Source organism: Apteryx rowi, unplaced genomic scaffold, assembly GCF_003343035.1.
Source record: "Apteryx rowi isolate R43461 unplaced genomic scaffold, aptRow1 scaffold_712, whole genome shotgun sequence".
NCBI lineage: Eukaryota > Metazoa > Chordata > Aves > Apterygiformes > Apterygidae > Apteryx > Apteryx rowi.
The window spans coordinates 263,826-287,359 of NW_020450997.1; the positions used below are offsets into that span (position 1 = coordinate 263,826).

General features: G+C 38.3%; 1 protein-coding gene across 11 annotated transcripts in view; it reads left to right on the forward strand.

Moving 5' to 3' along the window:
• Positions 1 to 23,534, forward strand: part of LRP6 (LDL receptor related protein 6) — a 134,414-nt gene that overhangs the window by 13,098 nt on the left and 97,782 nt on the right. For 4 of the 11 annotated variants that reach the window (XM_026087298.1, XM_026087312.1, XM_026087300.1 and 1 more), the window contains exons 1-2: positions 15,482 to 15,570; positions 21,598 to 21,721. Coding sequence is in view for 1 of the 11 variants with exons in the window: in XM_026087297.1 (XP_025943082.1) it covers positions 15,177 to 15,570; positions 18,620 to 18,667 (442 nt within the window). In the remaining 10 variants the exon portion in view is untranslated. Of the gene's footprint in view, positions 1 to 15,176; positions 15,571 to 16,999; positions 17,139 to 18,619; positions 18,668 to 18,753; positions 18,802 to 21,597; positions 21,722 to 23,534 lie in introns of those variants that run through there. The other 7 variants (XM_026087301.1, XM_026087297.1, XM_026087302.1 and 4 more) reach the window with 7 other exon arrangements.

A 23,534-nucleotide genomic window follows, 5' to 3' on the forward strand; every position in this document is an offset into this window, starting at 1 on the left:
GTCACGCCAATATTGCTATTACAGACGTGACGTCCCCTCCTTCCCCTTATCCGCAGAAGAAAGTCGTTTCTCTTTTTTTTTTTTTCTTTTTCCCTGCGGGTGGCAAGCGGGGAGCCATGCACATTCAGTGAGGAAGGGAGAAAGTCTGTTTAAAAAACTAGTATTTCACTGAAATTTTCCGCGCGCCGAAATAAGTTTAGTGTGTAGTTGGCAGGAGGACTAATGCTCCTCTCAGCTGTGTTGAGGCTGTTTTGGGACTCGAGAGAAGTTTGTGTTTCCATGGCAGGTTGTGATGAATGCTAATGTGGCCTCGAATAAGCATTCCAGTACACTACAAATGGATGTCACTTAAAATACCCAGTATAATTTTTATTCCTCTTCTCCTCTCCACACGGCTTTTTCTTTTGTAGGGGATAATCGGTAAGAAAACTGAGCATTTCTTTTTAATGCTATAACCCTAATGGCATCATCCATTTCTCTGTGTTTGCTCTTCCTGGGGAGAAAGCAGCTGTGGTGTTTGCATCCATCATTTTACAGTTTATTTGTATTTTTTTTTCATACTAGATGGGGGAGAAGATTAATTGCTAATACTTAAAGAAATCAGCCACACTTTGATTTAGAAAATTAGTCTGTCGCCACCATTAGTTTGTTTTGAAAGCTGGAGTGAAGGTGGTTTGGGTTGAAGGAGCTGCTCGGTAGCCAGTTGCTTAGTACTTTAGAAAAGGAAAATTTTCTTCCCCTCCATACCCTTTTTTTCTATGCATCTGTTTGCCATACTGTATCCTATTTGCAAAGATACAAGTATACTTATTTAAATAGGCTGTGTAACATTTTGTAGTCCTCCTGTGGCAGTGAATTTCAATTTTCAAAAAGTTCAGTCGGATCTGGAGTATAGACAAGAATTGTTTTCCAATTAGTTCATTTTATTATGTAACGACCATACCCGTTCTTAATAAAACATTCATCTGGCTCCAACTTGCTGTTTAACCTAGTTCAAATGACAGCTCAAAAATCACTGTCTTACGTAATGTCACACAATAGTATAACTGTTACTGTCACTTCTTCAAATTAATCTCCAAATAGTTGCATGTTCTTTTGCAAATATTCATTTACCTGATGATGCTTAATAAGAAACTTTGAAAAAACATTCAGTAAACCATTTGGACTGTCTCTCTCTCTCTCTCTCTCTCTCTCATCTTGGTCTATTGCCAAGGATATTTGTATCAAAACAGTATCTTTGTTTCTTCAGAGTTCATATGCTCCTGTTGCTTGATAACCTACCTGAAGTCTCCGTCTTCTATTTGTGACATGATAGTAATTTTCCTACTGACTAATTGTTACCTTAGACAGATATAAACTGCAGGGACAGCTGAACTCTGAAGAAAGAGAAATCAAATTTTAATGCATGCATCTTCCCTAACAAACAACATCTATGCAAGTAGAATTGGTTTGAATAAGATGTTTGCTTTATAAGAGGTGTCAGCAGCTCCTTAATGAGGCAGAGGCAGTGCCAGCATGAGTGTGAATAAGTTTATACATGAAAGTAGAGATGAAGTCCTGAAGTTCACTATTTGGTTTGCGAATTCAGTGTTGTGAAGGGTGCCAAGCCAAAGTACTGGAGATTGAAACCCAGAAAATGTAATAGCGTATATCTGTGGATTGCAGCATCCTCTCTGCTTAGAGAAGAGCCTTCCTGTTGCTGCTGACTTAGAAAAAGCAGATGGACAGGGATTTACAATAACTGTGATCACTAGGGAAAGGAAATGATGATAGATGTGTTTACCAATCTAGAAAGGATTAAAATTGATAACCTGGAAGTGCATTGTCCTGTTAGCTTATAGGGACTTGGGGAAGTACCAAGCAGTTGCTGGCCAGAGACAGATGCACAGTACGAGACACCTCTCTACCAAAGTAATCCGAGGACTGTGATGAGCCAGATTCTATAGCCATTTTCAGAGCAGGTATTTGGATTTGTACGGGGCAGGAGGTTAATGTCACTACAGCCTGCTGTGGAGGCTCTGTAGTTTCTTTCATATTCTGGTTGATGGAAGAAAGGGATCACTTTCCTGGAACTGCCAGACCATTGTCACAGTCTGGCATCTCCACTGCTCCCTTGGCCCCTGGTCTGACAGTGGAGATTGAGCTTTCCTCCTCTCTGACCATGAGCAGTATTGCTTGGAGCTGTTCCCCGAGGGTGTGGAGGAGTGAGCTTCACCTGCTTCCTAGCAGCTTTGCTGTGCTCCTCATGGCAGCTGTCAATCCAGTCAGGATCTTGTTAGATAATTGACAGCTGCAAAGAGACAATAGCTGTGGCATCATATCTGTCTGATAACTTCATAAGTGGGAAACTGACATTTCACTTATTAAAAAAGTGTTAAAAAGATAGTTCTTCTTTCACAAGCATTCATGGCTTACCTTTCTTCCAGAAAGAACTCTCCAGTCAGGATGTGACTGCAGTTTTATTTTGCTTTTAAATGCTGAACATGCAAAGAGTGCATAAAGCTGTTGTTTGAAAAGGAATCTTATAAATGATATTTGTGCAGATGTACTGAATGTTGCAGATCTCTGGATTTAAGGTCAGTTAGTGAAGAAATGAAAATGCCCATTTGGTAATGGGCATTTTAATGCTCTTGCTTCCCCCTTAAGTGCTCAGAAGAGAGTTTGCTTTAAGTTGTTTTTACTAACTTGCTTTAGGTAAACAGAAAATCTTTGCTTTTTTGTATCTTTTTAGATAAAGACTGGTTTGAATGTAGCCTAGAAGAGCTTAATGCTCAAGACTTGCTAAGTTGTAAGTGACTGGAGGTGTTTGCACGTATTTTTCTACTAGAAGTCAGAGAAGGGAACAAGGAATATGCTTTTTACTTCTGAAGCAGTCAAGTTGCAGATGAAGCATGGAGGAGTTGCCGCTGGGGCTACATTTTTTACGTAAAGGGTCTCTTGACCTGAGACTATACAATACGTGTTGACAATGAGACCTGGAAATATCCTTTTTGTAATCATCATGGTGTATTTCTCCACCCAAGCTTGAATCAACCATATTCTATTCTTATTTTTTTCAGTGTATGATTCCTTAGAAATTGGTGGTGGCGGGGGGGGGGGGGTTCTGTTCTCCATAATTTCTAATTCACTTTCCTCTTCTGTGTCTCCATAGATTTATCTGAGATTAGTATGATCTAAGGTATTTAAAAACTCCACCATTACCTTAATAGGTTTTGCAATTGTACCTCTAATATATTTCATTGTCACCAGATTGCTTCAGCAATAACTTTTTTCCTTAAAAAATTAGGAATGTCAGAAAGCTTGGTAGAGTGTTTGATGTGTCTGGGAGGTAAGGTGAAGTAGCATTTATGGAAAGGTGTTCTGAAGATATGAGGGAGCTGTGGGTATGTGGATGAAGCCGCAGATATCTAAACACGGGTGTACGAAGACGATGGGCTCCTTACATCCTGCAATAGGAGTTTTGTGAAGTTATTCAGCTGAAAAGCTTATGTTCATAATGTTTTACAGAAATGCTGCTTAAAGGGGCATTAATCATATTCAGGTTTCCTTTTCCCCTGTGAATTGATTACCATCTGTGTTCCCTGAGTTACAGATAACAAGGGGATTTGGCTGGAATTTTTAGGATGGGTAAAGAGGGGTTTTGTAGGAAGATAGGTCAGGAACTAGGGCATAGGAGCCTTTTAAACTGTCTGTCTTTGGGAACTGGAGAAATCTGATTCCTTTGTACATCTGTAATCCACCTTTATGATATTGCAGCTCAGAAATGCCAGTTTCAAAATATCTGCTGTAGTGCACGTAATATGGGATTTACTTTTTAGTTTGAAATCAAGTAGAGCACTTTTTTTTAATTATTTTTTTTCTTCTGAGGGAGTGGGGTAGGGGAAGAAAATGGGGAGAAACAGCTCTCATCTGATCTGTCACCACTCATCTCCTCTGGCAGCCAGTCTTCAGACTTGTACACTATATTCTTTGTCCCCAGCATGTTTGGCCTCATTAATTTCCTGGAAATTGCTAACTACTTTGGTTGCATTGCTGGTGGCTTCATCAAGAGTCCACTTTCTTGTAGTACAGGGAGGGCATGTGTTATTGTTGAGAGGCGCCAGAAATGCAGTTGTTCCTAAAGCTTCATTGTATGCTGCTGCTTGTGGCCAAGCCAGCTGCTGGGTCCTACCTCTGTGCCTGGGAGTGCTCCTCGCTCCTCCTGGGAAGCCCTCACTCTTCAGCTGGTTCACTGGAGAGAGGCATGACTCCTAAACTGCTGGAGACTGGCTGAATTCTTTGCTGCCGCTTCTTTGACGACACATGAAGGGCCATTTGTATTTTGAAAGTAATTATTGCTGGTGAAGAATAATTTATGTTGGTAAGGAATTTCCCACAGATAGACTTTTATTGGTGATTGACATAAGTTACTTAGAAAGATATGGGGGGATGTAGCTGTCTTGCAAACTTCAAGAATTTTGTTTGTTCATATTAATTTAAAGCAGTTGGCATTGTTCACTTACAGTTCGGGCATTAAAAGGCTGTGGCTCACAGAGGCTGATCGCTGGTGTGTGGACAAGATGTGTAAGATGAGCATGCAGTGACTACTTACAATTCTTCTTAGCCGAACACTTTGTAGTGAAGGCCCTACTAGAGGGTAATTGCTAGTGACTGTTAGGTGAAAGAAATTCATTATCCTCTAATAACAACCTTTATTTATACAACGTATGCCTCACTTGTGTAATTTGATCAGAGTTACAAAATATACACCACTGTAAACAAAGAAGCTGCATGATTCTTTTGAAATACAATTGTCCAAGGATTGGAAAGAGAAAGTATTGCATCTTTAATGGATTTTACATAAATGCTGGGTATTGGCACCCTAAATGTTAAATAGCTTTTTCCTATTTGTATTTGGCAGGCAGATTAACACACTTGGAGAAACTTCATTTAGCTGTCCATATATTCTTGTATTTATAAATATTTATGGAAGGAGATTCACAGTGTGAAAAGGTGCACTATTTGCTCCACATGAGTAGAATTTGGTTTAACTACAGTGGTGGTGTTTGCAAGTAGAAATCAGTTTGTCATAACTGTTACTCCTTTCCATCATGTTCTCTTGTGTTCTGGTTATGAAAATCTGTTTTTTTTTTTTTCCCCCCCACTTTCCTTGTGATTACCTGGCTACAGACCTTTCTATTTCAATTCATTGGTGCAGTTCCCCACTAGCTTTGAAATGTAGTCAAACCTACCAATTTATGAATAGAATGTGAATACTGTAATATCTTCTTCTATTTGATTAATGATATGCTTTTAAAAACATACTATTCAACGTGTAGGTTAAAAAGCTGTAGTTTGGTTAGTAACATTTTTTGTGAAATATTATAAAGTAAGAGAAGCATATCAGTTTAAAAGACGGAATGCTTTTTCAGCATGACCCTATTCCCCATTATATGGAGAGAACAATAGAAAATGTTTTTAATATAAACAGATATGGAAAATGGCAACATTTGTACAGATTTTTTTAGTATCTTGTTGCAGGATCACGTTACCTAAATAGAATTACTCCCTCGTGATATAATCAATGTGGCAGAAATGGGATTATAATTTTAATTCTGTTTATGAGGGACATGTGTGAGCTCTTGATGTCAGCTCTGAAAAGTAATCATATCTGAGACAGAAAATCTTAATCAACTAGCTATATAATTTTGCTTAATCAAGAATCATTTGTTTTCCTTCCCTAGTCTGATACAGAAACATAACTTTCTCCTTTATATTTGTCCTCTTACTTTTTTTTTTTTTCCTCAGTCTGTTCCCAGAGGAAAAATGTACTTCACACTTTAACTCTTTATGCTTGGCAAACTTTTTGGTAATAAGCATTCTCCTCTCTCAGTTGTCAGAGTCCAGCTTTTTAGGCAGAGAATAATGTGTTTGCTTAAATTCTGGAAGTTAAGGGTGTGTGAAAGCAACAAAAGCATAAGGTATCTTAGAATTTCAGCTTCTTTAATTGTTGTTCTATCAACGCAATGAATCAAAGTCTTGCTTGCACTTATAGTATTAGTCTTAATTAAAACATTATCACTTCATTGCAGAAATCCAAGAATCCTTTTGTGCAGACATGGATTAATAGAGAAAGAGTAGGAATATTAAAATTATGAATAATGGAAGAGTAGGAAAAATTAATTTTTAGACCTTGTATTGACTTTTATTATGTCCATTTGGAAAATTCAGCAGTGTTCTAATAATTCAAAAACTTAGCCTCAGTAGCTAGTCTTTACTGTCAGTAGTTAGTCTTTACCGTATAGATAATAGTGAAGTTCATAAATAAAATAATTCAGAGTTTCTTTTGGATTGCTAAAATTAAGTTATATTTAGTCTGAAAAAGACCATGTCATTCACACTTTTCAAGGGATCGTGTGTGTGTTTATGTATATTTTTCATGTTTTACTACATGTAATGTAAACCTGTTGAAGATATGACCTTAATAAAGCTGGAACATAGATGTCTGATTTAAAAAATAATGCAGGTCCAATGACATTTTCAAAATTAAAAAAAGGCCCAAAGCAAAACCAAATGTGTAATAATCTTCCAAATTCTTGAAGTATGTGTATACCTTTTTTCTTACCCTTTGAAAATAGTCCCTAACTGTTCATTTGGACTGGAAATGGCATTTGTTAGATTAATCTGGTGTAAATAATCTTAAGGCTTTGTTTAAAGTGTAATTCTGTTTTGAGAACTAATACCTTTGGCTGATGGAAAGTTTGGTTTTAAACTTGTACTATGAGCATATTGTTTCTGTTTCCATGTAAACCTATTTTCTATTTCAGTGTGCATCATTCATATTTTTGCAAAGTTGTTGATACAGCCCCGTGTTTTGAAGAAAGCATTGTAACTGAATGAGAAATGTAAACCATAAATTTGTATGTAAAAAATCATTTCACTAGCAGGAGGTAGAGCTTTCTTGATTCTCAGTAGTTGTCATGATGGATGAACTGAAAAAGATGCCATTCACCAGGCTTGGTCTGGAAAGTATGCTACAAAGAAATCATTAGACAGCTGATATATTGTTTGAAAAAAAAATGCAGAAAAGTGGGGATGAAAATGTGATAAGCTTTTGAGACAGTACTGATGCTCCAAAAAAAACCCAAAATCAGTTGCACCATCATGTCACAGCTGAGGGCTGTCAGTCATTCTTGCAGTGTACTCATCAGTGCTGACAGCTTGTTTTTTTTTTTTTCTTTTGTGGGGCATCCAGTCCTTCAGTTGGGATCTTCTGGACTAAATTCTGAGTTCATGCTTCCCAACAACTTCCTAATATTTCTTCAAAATCTAAAAAGCAAAAATCAAACAAAAACACTAAAAGTTTTGTTTTCTTTTCCCTGAAAAGACAACCTTTTTAGTATTTCTATGAGTACCATTTAGCCTAACCATGCCAGCTGGGGTAAATTACAGAAAATGTCATCTCAGGGTAGTTCTACAACAGTGAACTTCTTGTTAGTGTGGAACAGGTTTTGTTGGTTTGAAGGGAAATTAGCATGCTGCTGCTCAGGGTGTGCTTTTTGGTTTATGCGCAACTGTTAAGCATCAAGGTGAGATCCTGTGGCTGGGGGTATTCTCGCACCTTGTCTGCCAGCATAATTAGAGTACCCCATCTACAGAAGAAGGAGGTGAGCTGGCAGGGACAGTTGAGGGCAAATGCACCCAGGCCGTTTTGGGCTCAAACACGTGTGCAGTCCTTGCAGTGATTGTTCCAGCCTAGGAACAAACTTTGGAGCATCCCCACTGCAGCTTGCCAAGGTGTGTGAGATGTATCTTATGGACTTTAGCCTTTCCAGGCTTTGGGAAATGTGCCTCTGACACAGCATCACAGAACTGTGCCTTGGTGCTCTAATTCAGCGGAAGGACTTTGCACACTCTTTCAACAGCTTCATGAGGGATTTAGTACAGTCTTTTGGTTTGTTTTCTTCCTGGTAAGAAGCTCCATAAGAAATCATGGTGCCAGAAGGTGTGAAGGGTAGTTTCAATTTGATCAGGTTGTCTTATCTGTTATCATACGGCTTCAAGTTTGGATTGCAAAATATCAGCACTGTTCAGGTGTTCAGCTGTTCAGATGTGGAACACTAATTGGTGCGATATAGCAAAACAATTCTTTTCTGCATGAGCAAAAGTAGGTACTCAGAAGTAACTGTCAGAAACACCTTGCAAACAGGAGATGCTTTGCAGCTGCATGCATACTATCTTTTTCATTAATGGCTTGTGCTGACTTAAACGTAGGTGTTTCTAGTAGAGCCAGGGAAGTATTATTACCAATGTACATGGAACAGGTGATACTTCATCTACAGGACTGTGCATAATTCTGACCACTGTTTGAGAGACTGGAAGAGAGTTGAAGGAAGGTTAAGAGGACATTTGAGGAAGTGGAAAGTCTAATGCTGAGGTTTTGTAGGCATTAATATGGATCGCGGTGCTACTTGGTCACACATCCCTATGAACCTTCCTACTTTCCAGGGTCTGTCACTGTCCCAGAAAAGCATACTGTGCTGCTGCCAGGTCATCTGTTTTCTTGCCACTTCATGGAGCCCTCTTGTAAGTAGTGGGATAGTTGGAGTAAGGTGGTAGTGTTGTGTATGGTGGTGCAGATGCCTGACCAGGGAGCATATTTCTTTGCTCATTCTAGACAGTAGTCAGCAAGAGAGATTCAGCAGACTAAGTTATGAAGATGTCAACTGCCTGTCAAAGCGGTACCTTTTATCTCCATGAGGGTGCAATGGAGAGAACTTTAGGTCAAGAGAGTCAGTTTTATGGAAACATGAGTCGAGTCACCCCTCCCTGTGAGACAGGGAGCCAGTGCAAGTGTACTACTGAACACTAAGAGGAGACTTACTGCAATAATTTGGAAATGGTCAACTGCCAGCTGCATAGCTGTGTTGCCAATGGGACAATTTCATGGGTGATGCCTGCTATTCAGAAGATTGCTTGCCATGATACACCGGAATTCACGGTATGCTTTGGTTGTGTGCTTTTGCTGTGCTCTGCCACATCCATGGGCTTTGTATGCTTGGACCTGGTATTTCTATCCTTCTATGTATCCTTCTGTTTTCTTCTGTCATTTTCTTGCCTTCCACCCTTCCAGTCCTTTAGGAAGGGAAGTTTTTCCCATTATTCTACAGGATGATTTACTGTCTTTGTATCAGCTAGTCTTGCAGGATGTCTGGGTTTTCTACAACTCCTACCTGGCCAAAGTCCTGCAAAGCTAACAGTAGAGACTTAGCACAGAATCCACGTTGCTGCTTGGTGGCTCTGCTTTTTTACTGATGTTTTGACTCATGTCATTCACTGGCAATCTTGACTGTCCCTGCAACCTTTCCAGGTATCATCTGAACAGCTTTAGGATGTGGAATGTGCTTTAGGTTAGCTGAAAAGAAGAGGAAGGGTCCTCTCTGACAAGCTTGGGCTGCTTCCTACTTAATTACTAGAATCCAGGTTGTCTGCTATGTCCTGCAAGTATATTTGTGAGAGCAGGGAAGTTCAGATAGAGGAGAGCTCTCCCTTCATAATGAAGGTGGAATGGGGGCTGCTGTCAGGGCCACTGCTGTTTGTTAGTTTGCCTGATAAGAATTATGTGGAACGGATCAGGAAGGATGTTGTGGCGGAGCACTTAGAGCAGAAACCCTGGCCTGCTGCTTGCTGTGCTGAAACACCTACATCTTTTCTGGAGATTTTTCTTGTTTGTTTGAAAACATGAAACATCACTCTATATATCTCTTGGTCCTGGGTCGCTGCTTTCTGGGGAAACTTTTGTTTTGTCTTTCATTGCAACATGCCAGTCTTCTGATTGATATAATGGTCTCCCAGGGTTTTATTCCCAATGTTGCCTCAACTGTCCACAACAGCACTACTTCACTACAAACACTGCATTCATTTGCATTTTTCCAAAGAATGAAGATGATGATTCAAGTTCTTATTGCAGTCCTTTCTCCCACCCTCACATAGGGGACAGGAACCAAAATTTAAAACCCTGTACAAATCCCTTCTTCCTTGCTCCTCTAAACTAAGGAAAAAAACACAGGTATTCACAAATATACAAAATATACAAAATTCTTTATAATCATAAGCAATGTTGAAGAAATTTAAAACCTGCAGAGTGAAGGGAGTCCTCACAATTGACTCTGACAGAACCCATCAGTTGGTAGTTTTTTCTTATGTTCTTGTCTTGGCTTTCTGTGGGACATTTGGAAAATAGAGGGCTGTAGTAGAGAAAGGATTTTTCTGTACAGAATAGTTTTGAGGTGGATGCAATTAACAATCTTTTCTGGTTGTCTGTACCTGTTTCCCTGCCTTTCTTCCCTTGGGGGCTGGATGTAGGTGCATGTCATTCCACCAAGGCATTTGGCAAATCATGCTTGCAGTGCCTGATCCAGGATGGTGTGGCACGCTCTCGGTGCTGCATCTCCTCTTTTCCAGCTCTCATGTTTGCCGTCCTTGTGGCACCATACTTGGTGGTATTGAATCACCTGTGGGTGCTTCAGGTTCTTCAACAAGATGATGAAAAGTGGGGGAGTTTTCTCTCCAGCTTAGTGAAGACCTGTCTGTCATCTTCCAATTTAACAATCCCTGAGTTTCTTAGCAGTGGACTTTTTCAAGGATGTTGCTTTAGCACTTGGGCACTCACCCTGCATTGCTGGCTGGGCCACACTGGGGAATGTTGCTGCAAATGAGGGTGGCCACTTCTATTCTAGTGGGTCCTGTTCCTCAATCAGAGATTAGCAAGCCACTGATTCAGCTAATCTGGCAGAGCTGATGTGGTCTTGCCTTTGCCTGGTGTATCATTACTTGTGTCTATCTGATTTTGTGCTGAACTGGTTCTGATGGTGAGATGATTTTTCTGGTTCATGATGACTGGCTGAAAACTTCTGTTCCCCCATTTCCCCCTTTCCTCCTGTGCAGTAGCAGACAAGTGCTAGCACTCACACAAAAGAGCGGTCAGGAACCTACAGCTGCAGGTGGAGCCAGGGAGAAAGCATGTGGCTCAAGTCACGTCTTGGGCAGATGAAACAGGCTGCCAGCAAAGGGGGAGAGCTGCTCCTCCTTCCAGCTCCCTGCTGCTTGCCTTATGTTTGTTTGGAGTTTGCTGGACCCCTTCTGGAGTTGATTTGACTCACTAACCCAGTCAAACCTTTCACTGATGTAATGATTTGAATCAGCTTGGGGAATGGCCCTTAACTAAGTGAGGGGTAGAACTGCACTGCCAGGGGTTGGAAGTAAGAAAAAAGGAGTTGGGGAAAATGAGATGATGCTAAATTGCCTCAACCAGTCTAAGTTCCCAATCACTGAAAGAAAAAGAGCCTGTTGAAGATAGCATTAACCTCATGATGCCCAGAGGTGTCATGGATCATTGAAAGTGGAAGGGACCAAACAGGAACTTGTGGGAAAAGCCTCTGGACTAGTTGCAAAAACAGTGTGACAAATTCTGCCAGTTTAAAGCTGCATCTTAATAATTTTTTCAAGGTTTTTTTTTTTTTTTTTAATGTTGTTCTGGTAAAATGACTTTTTATGTTGGCTCATCACTTTGCATCTTGCGACTGCAACTTTTTTAATCTAGTATTAGATGTTCACAAATGAGATGTACGAAACAAGACTAAACTAAACAAGTCTTAAGGAAGCCAGACTTAAGTTATCTTGGGGATTAGCACCTTTCAGTACAGTAGGGAGGGAGACAAGATTTTTAGCCAAGAGAAATATTTGTTACAGGACAAAATTAGGTGGGAAGAAGTAGGATTTTGATGCAGAATTCTAGTGGTAAAGGTAGGGCAAAAAGACAATGACTGAATTTTAATATTGAATTTGGTAAGTTTATGGAAAGCACTGTATGAATAGCTGTGTTAAGAAGCAGTTAGCCTCAGTGACGTGCTATTGGCAGGGGCTTCTTATGACTAAAATATTTTTATTGCGGTTGAAGTGTGTTAAATTTGAGGGGGGGTTGTCACTTTTGTGTTCTCAAAGAAAACATTTGTTCTTGCTGGCTGATGCAAGCAAAAAAAAAAAAAAAGCTGTTTTATTACTAAGCATCGCTTTTACCCTGAATTGGATACTTCTCCCTGATTAGAAGAGTAAACTACACCTTGTAACATGCATTATGGCTTCAGTTGTTGATTTCCAAGACAGGCATTTTTCCTTTTACTTTTTAAGGTGTATAAATACTTCTTTTCAGTGTGTTATGGTTTGATGCAGTTAAAAATGTTTATCTATAGAAAGAGAAGTATATGTAAAGAGTTCAGCTTTGATGTCTTAAAAATAAATAAATAAATAAATCTGAGTCGCATCTCCTTGCCATATCACAAGTTAAACTGAACTAGGCAACTGCCTAGCTTTGAAAAGAGTTTCTCTTGAATACCCTCCTGTAGGTGGTTAGTATGTTGCATAACTCTTACTCAAGAAAGCCATTCTCTTCAGGTCCTTTGGGCGTCGGGTCCTATGCACCGCAATCTTCTGCCACAATTTTCCTTTTGGAAAAGGATGATTCTGTTTGATTCCACCAAGCGGCAAAGATGATACTTGGTAGTAATGCTGCTGACTTCAGTAGTTGGGTTTCATTGGATATTAAAGCTTTTGTGTTTTCTGGGAATAGTTGGAAGGGGCGGGGGAACAAACTTGGATTTTATTATTTTGGTGATGCATGCTTCATTCCTGAATGTTGCAACAAACTGGAAAGCTTAATATTCTCATACACGATCCACAAGATTGGCAGTACAAGTTATGGCTTTGAATCAATCTGCATGAAACTACATATCCTAAGTGTGGCTGTGTTTCTTCTGAACCATCATTCAAATAACTTGTATCATTTATGAAAAGGATGTTTTCTCCAGTCATTCCTCAGTCAGATCTGAGCTTCAGTACAGAGTGAATAACCTATGCAAGGCAGTTGTGTTCAGCTCAGCAGTGCCTTCAGACCTCAGTGATTACGCTTGACATGCTTGGCATTCCAATTCAGTGCATGCTGTGTGCATGGGTACTCTCACTCTGTGTTGTACATAATAATGGAGTCCATATTCGTTTGTGCATGGATTTACCTTTTTTGAAATGCTGGACATGCTGTCTTATTAGAGAGAGCTCTGCCAGTTGGCTGCACACTTTCCTATGGTGCACTAGATGACATTGAGCTGGCTAATAGCTGGATTTTTCAGGTTACAACTGTATGGGAGCTTTTAAAAGTAGGCAATTATATTGCATATCTGGGTTTTGTTTTGTTTTGTTTTTTCCTACTTTATGGTCCGTTCCCCACCCCCCCTCAAATGCACTCTTTTTAAGCAACCTGTATGTAAGGAAACTCTACTGTGACACATTTTAAGTCTTTAGGAGGTGGGAAGTTAGGCAAGGAAGGCAAGGAGTTAAAGTAAGGTAATAAACCTACCTAATAAAAGGATCCTGCTTTCTAATTTAAAGAGGTCTGCCCCTTCTCTGTGGAAATATACTCTCTAAACTGAATATTTTGTTGCACAACAAAGCCTTTTCTACTGGGGGAGGATACAAATTTAACACAACAATGTCCTCCCCCACACCCCTGGCCTCCCAAACTATTTAGGTAACTTTCTATCTAAAGTCAAATGATTGGCATAAATTGATTTATGTTCAATGTTTCTAAAATTAGGCAGACAGGTTGAACAATTTAGTTTTCCAAGACTGGGGGGAAGGCTTCTAAACATGTAAAGCAGCACTTGTTTAGTTGGAGGCAGATTAAGGAACTACTTAGTCTCTTCAGGGTCTCCCAATACCCGATATGCGTGCAGCAGTGTCTTCAATAAACAGCTTTGCAGTAATTAGGGTAGTAGTCTGATCTCAGAATTTTGAATTTTTTCAAGTGTATATTTATTTATTAGGCATTGGTATTTCTAATTTCAGTGCGAGTCCCTCATATAAGAACTGTATCCTTTCTGTCAGCGAAGCCCTTGACATCATTCAGCAGCCATGAGCATCTTTGGCTCTATAAATGCAGGCCTTTCTGTTAGGACACACATCCCTCTCAAAGTGGAAATTGTCCACCTATACTGCTGAATAAATTTGAGACTTTTATTAAATTGCTGTGGTGACAGATACATGAGCATTTAGTATGCCAATCATAATGTGTGTCTAGATGCTGCTGCATGGCTTCATCACTGTAGTGTCCAAGTAACCATAGTGAAAGGTAGATATGTTTTTCTGATGGTGGGTTTAAAAGGATGTGTTTTTCTCCTTTGTAAAAACAACAACAACAAATCTTTTTCTTAACTTTTTTTTTGAAGTAGAAATGTGGCTGGAATTTTCAGAATGTTGTATATTGCTGATGGTTAAGGACAGTTAAACAAGCATATTATATTTTTAAAGTTCTGTTTTCAGGGTTACTAGTTTTTATTAGTCATCTTATTGGGTCTTCATATGTTGCATATGAAAACTACAGCCTGTGCAAATTGATACGGTAGGCAAATAAGGAATGTAAAAATAAAGACTTTGCATTAGAGAGCTAAACATAAGAGTGGGCGAGCTTAGTTTGAAAGAATGCATTGTCCAGGTTTTGTAGATCTATTTTTTTCTCTACCTCTTCATACCAACATTGCTTTATATAACATCATTCATCTCGGGCTGTGCAAAGCATTTTGTATTTATTTGCATTATATATAAAATATCCAAGATACATAATTTTAGAGAGTATCAACACACAAATGTCTTTTACAGCCTGATGTGAGTTACACTTTTTTAAAAGTTCATGGGGTGTATATTACTAAATTCCAGCAAAAATTGAACCTTTGCACTGGTGGCCAGCATTGAAGACTTAGAAGCCTTAGCTGCTTTGCCTTCATCTTTCAGACTCTTATTTAAGCATCCAGAAAGCATCCATCTTATTTAAGCATACAGAAAAGTGTCATTTGGGCACTTCAAACCTCTGTTTTCTTTGTTCTCTTCCTTTTCCTTTTAATCTTATTTTAATAATGCACAGCCCAAAATAATGAGCTGCCCATTACGTCTTCAGTTTTAGCGCTGTTGAGAGCTTTTGAGTCGGTGCTTTTCAGTCAAGCTTCAAAATGCAACACCCCCACCCCTTTTCTTGATTTCTTAATTTAGTAGTTGCACAGTCGTGGTGCAGCAGGCCATAAGTTGTACTTAATTTGAGTGTTGTTAATGTCTCTGTCTATCCCCCCCCCCCTTATTTTTCCCCTTTAAAGCTGCTCCGCTGTTGCTGTACGCGAACCGACGTGATCTGCGACTGGTGGATGCTGCAAATGGGAAGGAGAATGCCACAGTTGTTGTGGGTGGCTTGGAGGATGCAGCAGCGGTGGACTTCGTGTTTGTGAAGGGGTTGATATACTGGAGTGATGTAAGTGAAGAAGCCATTAAACGAACAGAATTCAATAAATTTGGGAGTGTACAAAATGTGGTCATTTCTGGACTTTTGTCACCTGACGGGCTGGCATGTGACTGGCTGGGAGAGAAATTATACTGGACAGATTCTGAAACAAATCGGATTGAAGTTTCTAATTTAGACGGATCATTGAGAAAAGTTTTATTTTGGCAAGAATTGGATCAACCCAGAGCAATTGCCTTAGATCCTGCAAGAGGGTAAGTCTTTGTTAAAATAAAGTAATTACAAATAGTAAAATCTCTACTGCTACTTGTTTGTTAAATGATTCTAAATAATTAATGATATTGTTATTAAAGGTATCCTAAACCGTTCTGCATTATTTCCTTCTCTTTCTATTAGTATGGTTTGAAAATAATTTGCACTTCAGAAATTGTATTTATTTTGGTTTGTAAACAACCTGGAATTATCAGACGTTCAAAAAAGTGTGCTAGAGGAAACAATTATTTTGGCAGCAGTGCGGAAGATAAACAGGAATTTGAAAACGAGTGCAGTTTGCTTGAAAGGCCATTACCTGCCCCTGGACAAGCTTGGCTCTCACTGCTGTGTTGAGTAACTGAATTTGTTGGGGCCTTGTTCAGTGTTGATATTTATGCTTTATTGTAACAGGATAACTAAGAGAAATCAGCACATTGTATTAATAGCATTTTGAGAGACATGTATTAGCACTTAATTAGAAAACTTATGGAAAGGCTCTTCTCCCCACTTGTGAGGAATTTTTTTTTTTTTTTCCTTTTTTAATGTCCCGTGTTTGGGATTAGCCAGTTCTAGAACAGGTTTAATTCTTCTCAGCTACTACTTCAGTCTCTGTAAATGACTTAGAATATGTCATCCCTTTTTATTCCATTCCTGGGACTACACTGTGGTTGCCAGAAATACTAAATTCAGTCGTGGTTTGATGTTATATGAATGGCTAGCATGAGTTTACCCAATATGTAGTCACCTGTGATAAAGTAACTGGATCTCCCAAAGTGAAAGATTAATGGGATATCCTTTATGCTGTATAATCTTCTGATATTTTATCTGTAGTACAGAACTTATCTTTTTTTTTTTTTTTCCATGAGCAAACAAGCAAATTAATCTATTGTACTGCCCTATCAAGCAATTTTTTCAGTCTTAATGGTTTGGGTGAGAAAAAGGAGGATTTTTTTCTTTAAAAAGATGTGGGCTGTTTTAGTTGCTACCCTAATATTGTTTGTTTATGTTGTAATTTGTTGAACTTGGGTGTTTGAGTCTTTTTCCCCAAAAAGAAGAATTTTGTAAAACATGGCTTCCTTCCTGAACTTCTTAGAAATACTGTAATATAACTACAATATTTTCTTCCACAGTTTCAATAAGCCTTTGACAATATATGCAGGAAAAATGTTTCCTTTGAATTGCTTTTATTGACAGTTTTGGAAATAGCAAAAGAATGGACTTAGTCTTTTCCCATCTCTTAACTACTTATAAACCAGAACCAATGATAGCACAGTTTTATTTATTGGATTCTAAAACTATTTAAGGATACAAGAAAAGCTATGCCACTTGATGCCACCCCACCCCAAAACTGAGCTAGAAAAGGGAGGAGAAACACAATCAAAATGGTTTTGATTTGGCTTGTAACCAGGGACACTGATTTCCTTTACTTAGGAAAGAAGAGTGTTTGTATTTTCTGAATATGCGCAGTAATGTGCTCAATACTTAACCTAGATGACTGCATATGCTTGCACTCTTTCATAATACTTACATAAAGAAGAAACTGCAAGAAATAAAATGGAACAGATCAAAGGTAAAGCCTACTCATAACTTCTTCTGTTCTGATGATCCGTTAAAGCAATAGGAGTAAAAATTTCAATATGCCTGGATTTAAAAAGAAAAAGACTAATTGAAGGACAGGAATTTTTTTTTCTAAATCTTTCTAGAGATCATTTTGTAAGTTGTTTAAATGTAAGGCATGTTTCAGGGAGGGAGGAAGCTAATACAGTAATATATCCACTTTGTCTTGTCTTATACAACAGTTGTGAAAGTTGCAACTTTTGTATGCAGTTTTATGGTAGAAAACCTCTCTGAGTTTTTAGTAAATCTGGTCACACTTCAGAACTTTCTCCAAAGTTTGAAATATAGGTGGCAAGATGGCATCAGCACAGGGATGTAAACATTTAAAAAAATCCCAAACCTGTTCTTACATGCATGCCTCTTTCGCTAATATTTATTATTTTTAGCCACATAAATATATTTGGATTTCATAGTGTTTCCTGACAGACAATGGTAAGACCATGAAAGGGTCTAAGAATAGTCAGCAAAATCCAAAGCTTAGAAAATCAAAACCTATCTCCTTTTCCTGGAGTCTAGTCTGTCTCCTCTTGCATACGGTTGATGATTATTCCAGATACAAAGCTATGTACTCTTGCAGTTCACAAAAAGAAGTGATTTAGCAGCAAATTTAACACTAAGATCATAACTATCCACAAATTCCAATTTTTATTAGAGTTTTTTTGACAGTTAAGATTATCTAAAGTAGGATACTTAAAGTATCTTAGATCTGTTTGTTTCAAGCTTTATATGTGCACGTGTGCGCACACACACACACTTCTCCTGCAGCATCTTGACCCTCCAGGACAGCTGGATCTTGTCTCTTCCTGGGAGCCAGGAGGTGAAACCAACAGATTTCCCAATCAAACTGAACTAAACACTGAAGTGTGCTCATGTGTTGTGTGTATCTGTATATTTATTATACATATCTATGTTGCTAAAAACATGAGAATGACTACACTGAAATAAACTTTTAAAAGTGATTTAAGCAAACACAAATGTACAGTAACGAGTAGTGTATTTTTGTGACAGTGTCCCACCTAAAAGAAATGAAATGTTTCACCAGCATTTTAGTCTTTTAGCATCCTATCTGTTGGAGAGTACTTGACCATCGCCTTTTGAAGGTGTGCACTCAGAACTGCTGTGATGGTCCAGAGGCATATGATTGTACTCTTTCAGAGCATGTTACTGCAACAGTAGTGGTGGTTAAAAAATGAGTTGGTTCTGGTAACCTTTGCTACTGCTGACAAAACCATCTGTTAATTGTGTGTGTTTGTGTGTGTTTGCATGTATACACACATGTATAATTATGAAATACCAGAGTAGAAATTAGACTTGGTTCCCATGTCTGTTATCAATAATGAGAAATGTAATACATTTACAAATGAAAAACACTTCTAAGTTGATAACTGAGATACAGCAACCAAGTCTAATTTTTATTCTGATGTTTTTATCTAGGAAGCCAGCAGAATGTCTAGAACTCATCTTATTGGTCAGCTCTGTAAGGTACACTTTAAAATTTGAGTTTTTAATTTCTCATTTTCATACACTACAACTTATTTTACTTTTTTCTGATTTGATCATCTTGACAGTGACAAAAGTATTGTGTGTGTACCAGGAGAGAAAATAAGAGAGCTCAGGTGAGGAGGAAGGGAATGGGGTGCTTGCTCAGCCTTGTTTTGAAGTCAGCTGGGGTTTTCAGTGCTGTTTCAGGAAACCGTCTGGCTCCTAGTTATCCTTTCTGAGACTGTTTTTTTTTCTGATCTGTGTCTTAAACATGAGATCTTAATAAGATCAGAGACTGGGGATAGGACGTACTTTGACACTTTAACGCTGAGAAGACTTTTTCCAGGGAAGAGCAGGAAGTAGACCAACATGTGCATAAGAGCAATGTGTTTAGGAATTGCTCACTCGAAAATCGAGGAAGTAGAAAAGGTTTCTCTACCTCAGTAATTATGATGGAAAAAATTGCTCTATTTATTCAGCTTCTTGAGCAAGTATTGCTTTATCATGCAGTATTGTAAATCTGTAATGCTGTTTTTCTTGTTAGTTTATTAATTCGTACAGCCCTAGAGCCCTCAGGGAAAAGACTCCATTATCATGGTTACATTTCCCCCCAAATTACCCTGTAGACAACTTGATCAGCTTTCTTTATAAGCACTACTATCAAAATGAACTGGTTTTTCTCACTTCTAGATGTATTGTTCAACACAAGAAGAAATTTTAAGTGCCTCCTAGAAGTGCTGACTAATTGCTTACTTTTCAGGACATGTTTTAAATGAAGTGAGTCTATAGAGTTACCTTAATTGTTAAACTCTTGTTAAGCTTTCAGGTTGTAAAGGTTTTCAGTTAATGAATAGAATTAGAGTACAAAGAGCTACAACACTTTTATGACAGTTTAAGTTGATTTCTGGATGGAATAGTTTGCATGTTGGGAAGCAGATTCAGATTTAACACCTTCCCTGAAAGATTTCTCTTATTTTTCATTTAAAAGCTTTCCAGGGAATACTTTTTTTTTTTTTTTTTAAGCTGGAAACTTGTATCTAAGCATGTAAAGCACAATGAATTCTTGCAGTTGTAGTACAGGCCTTACATCTGCACGTCATATACAGTACATACAGATTCCATGAAACTTTTTTTGTTGTTGTTGAGTAGTGCATGTTATAAAACAATATAAGAAAAGGCAAATAGTTCTAATAAGTTACAGTATCTTTGACTGGCAAAAAGCATTATTTTAATGATGAAAAATTGAGAATTTCTGTAAGTCTGCAATCAAAGATTTCTTATGTTTGCATACAAGTCAATGTTATACAAAATGGCACCTTACATGCAAACTCCAAAAACAGTGCAAATAACTGGAGGTTTTGCTTCATGGCTTCTCTTGCCATATGCCAGCTCCCTTGAGCAGATTGCTTCCGGCTGAAAGTTTTTCTGGTGCTCCTGCTGATACTGACACATTTCACAGGCAGCAGATTAGTGCACTGTGTTTAGCATTTGGTGTATAGCTTGGCCTGTTCATTAAGGAGTTTTTTAAGGTTAGTAGATGAGTTTATGTGCAAGTTTTAAGCTAATTTGAAACCTGCAAACTGCTGCAGTGCTCAGATGTAGCTTTATAGCTGTATTTAATTTTTTTTCATATTAGCAAGCTCCATTTATCAGAAGATGTTGTTGGTTGCAAATACTGCACTGTTTTATAGGTTTGTTAGTTTTGCATTAATTTCACTGTTAGAATGTTGAGGCTGTTGGATCTGTCTCTTTTAGACCAAATGAACATTTGTTGTTCGGAGAGGAAAAAAATTAGTCTAAATTCTGACAACAGCTAGGAGATTAAACAAACAAAAACATACTTTCTGGTGACTTAAAGCTAATGAAGCTAACCTGAAAAGTTGCAAGTGTTGCACAGGTTGTCCTGATTACGCTAGTGGCTTGCCCTGGCTCTCAAGTTGCATGCAACACTTAAAAGATCTAAAATGCAGCACCAATGTTGCTAATGGTAGGATAATCCTAGCACAGGGACTGTTGAGTGATCTGAAACCCCAGGCGTAGGAGAATATAATTCAGAAAAGATTGCCTAGGCCAAGAATCCTGTGTTATTCAAAGCCTGCCAGCATACCAAGCACAGCTTCATCCTGCAACAGGCTAGCATGGCGTCTGACACGTCCTTGTCATCTTCTGCCAGTGAACTACTCCCAGATCTCTCCCTCTCCTTCTGAAGTATAAGGGGTTTGCTTTTTGGGTCTTGGTCATATGAAGATCTTTCTTTGTGGCTTGTGGGACCAAGAAGATTGGGCACTGTTCACATACTGTAATAACTCATTGGGTAAAACTCTTTTTAAGTTTCAATTGCTTTTAATCTCATTGAATATCTATTTGTTTTGAAGAGTTCTTTTACAAGACTTTGCGTGGTTTGAGATCTGTTCATGCAATGCTGGTTTCCAGTCTGTCATTAGAATATTTCCGTGTGGTTAGATGCTGCATTGTGAAGGTGCTATCATTTTGCACAGCTCCCAAAGTTCATTTCTTTCTCCTTCTCTCTTCTGTCCCTGTCTGAGGGAGGAGAAGGAAGGTAACCAGAAACCCACATATTTAAAACAGAGTTAAGGCTTGGAGAGGTGACCTCTCTTGTAAATCTTGCTGTGCTGGTTTTAGATATTACTGCCATTAACTGTCTGTCCTCAGCCTACTGCCAGAGGTTGCCGGGAACTCAGAGGAATATATTCACTATGTTATTTTTCTTATTTTTCAGACATTTTATCAAATTTTCTCCTTGTGGAAGGAGATAGAGATTGGCTTGTTAGGAATCAAACTCAAATGCACAGAATTGACTTTTGGAAAAGGAATGTTTTTCTTATAGACTCAGGTACCTTAAAGTTGTAGATGCTTTTAGCTCTAGGCAAGTTTGAAAATACCCTTTCTTCCCTACCACCTTCATTCAGTGCTTGGGCTAGCAAGCAAGACTGCAGACTGGATCAGCTGAGGACTCTGCTTTCCTTTCTGCCAACTTCACTTTGAGTGAACTTGTAAGGTCTTGAAGCACTGCAGAGTTCGTCTGTCAAAACAGTAAGTCCATTGTTTTCTTTTTTCACTTTGTGTGTTGGGTTGTGGAGTTCTTCCTCTGAGGCACGTGAATATGGTATGTTGAGTGATAGTCTATTGACTATTATTAAAGACACTTCTGAAGAGGATTATTCAACCTGTCCCTTAATGTGTACCTCATTGCTGCGGTGATAACGGCAATAAGAATTTGGTAAAAAATGATGCATACTTGATGTTTCCTTGCAGTATTTGTTTAGTGAGTTAGAACTAAGTATTTAAACAGAGGTAGTAATTTCTGGTCTTCATGAATAGTCTCTGGTGATGAGTCATTGGGCATGCTTCTGTTTATCTGCATTTTCAGTCATTACAACTATAACTAGCATCCAAGTCTAGACGATGAAGACACGTTTTAAAAATTTTGTGAACAAACAAGTTTTTATTAACAACATTTTGAATGAAACTTTATGCTGAGTGAAAATAGGGAAAGCTATATTTTAAATCATGATTTTAAATTTCTGGTAACCATTACTGGATAACATGTTAATTTTTAAAGGTGTTTGAACAAACATGTTTTAAAATTACCCTGAGACAACTTTTAATAACTGTTAACAGGGAGTCAAAGGGGGCAAAGTTAATTCACCAAAGAGGGTTGTAATCTGATATATAGTTCATTTTATGCTCTTGCTTAAGAAGTTCAAAGTAGTAATATTGTTAGAGTAGTGCGGTGGCTTTTAAAGAACATCCATGCTATTTCTGAGGCGAGGCGGTAAAACGAAAGAAATAATCTCCCCTCCCCCTCCAAAATATTACTCCTCCAACTTGGAGGTGTTTATCAGGAAATCATCAATTTAGAATCCATGACATCTTATTAGATTTTTAGTGGAGAGAAAGCTTTTAATTGCTCTGGAAAACAACTGGAACTGGCCCAGCTTAATAATTGGAAATTGCTGTAAGAAATTTATTTTTATACTTCATCTTAAAGAAAAGATTTGTTTGTAGTCTCTTTACTACTTCAAGGCAGGATATTTTAGAGTTTTCTGGAAACTGTGATGAGCCTTACAGGTAGTGTGTGTTAAAACCAGACCTACGTAAAGGAGAACATTATTGGCAAAACTATGTTTTTGCTGATACAGCTCATTCCAATGTATTTTAAACTTTCTCTGTTCATGCTGCCCCTGCTCTTCTTCCCTTTAGAAATAAGCTTCGCTGGTAAAAACGCGCTTTCTGCCATAAGCTGAGTTTATATTCAAAGTTTTTGCTGCAATATATTGACCACCACGTTATACACCCGACCAGCGTGTTTGTAACATACAGCAGAAGTATATCAGGTAGCCTAGCCTCAGCCTTAGTTACAGCGGAGGAGGGTAGTGCTTTCTTGTCTTATGATAATGAGCCTGCTTTTTCATGGAGTTGTGGGGTGTGGAGATGGAAGGACAAGTACTAGAGAAAAGAGTTTTTTATTTTTTCTTAATTTGAAATCAAGATAAAGCTTGGATTTTTTTTTTCTTCTTTTCTAAAGCTGGTAATCTACTTTTTGGGGACTAAAATGTTTCTCTGACTAAAGTTTTTGATTTGTATTGTAGAAAATGGAGCAGAAACTTGGATTTGTTCCTTTGGGCAGCATTTTGTTCCTTTGAAGGAAGTTTTTGGGGGTTATTTTGCTGATGAAAAGGATTGATTTATCAGTCATTTCTTGCAAATAGCTGATAAATTCACTAGTTAGCGTGTTTTAAAACAGACTGATCACATTCTTTAAAGTGCAGATTGTTTATTTAAAAAAAAAATCATAGTGCTCAGCTGCGTGGAAGTTCAGCATGATTAACACACAAAAAAAATT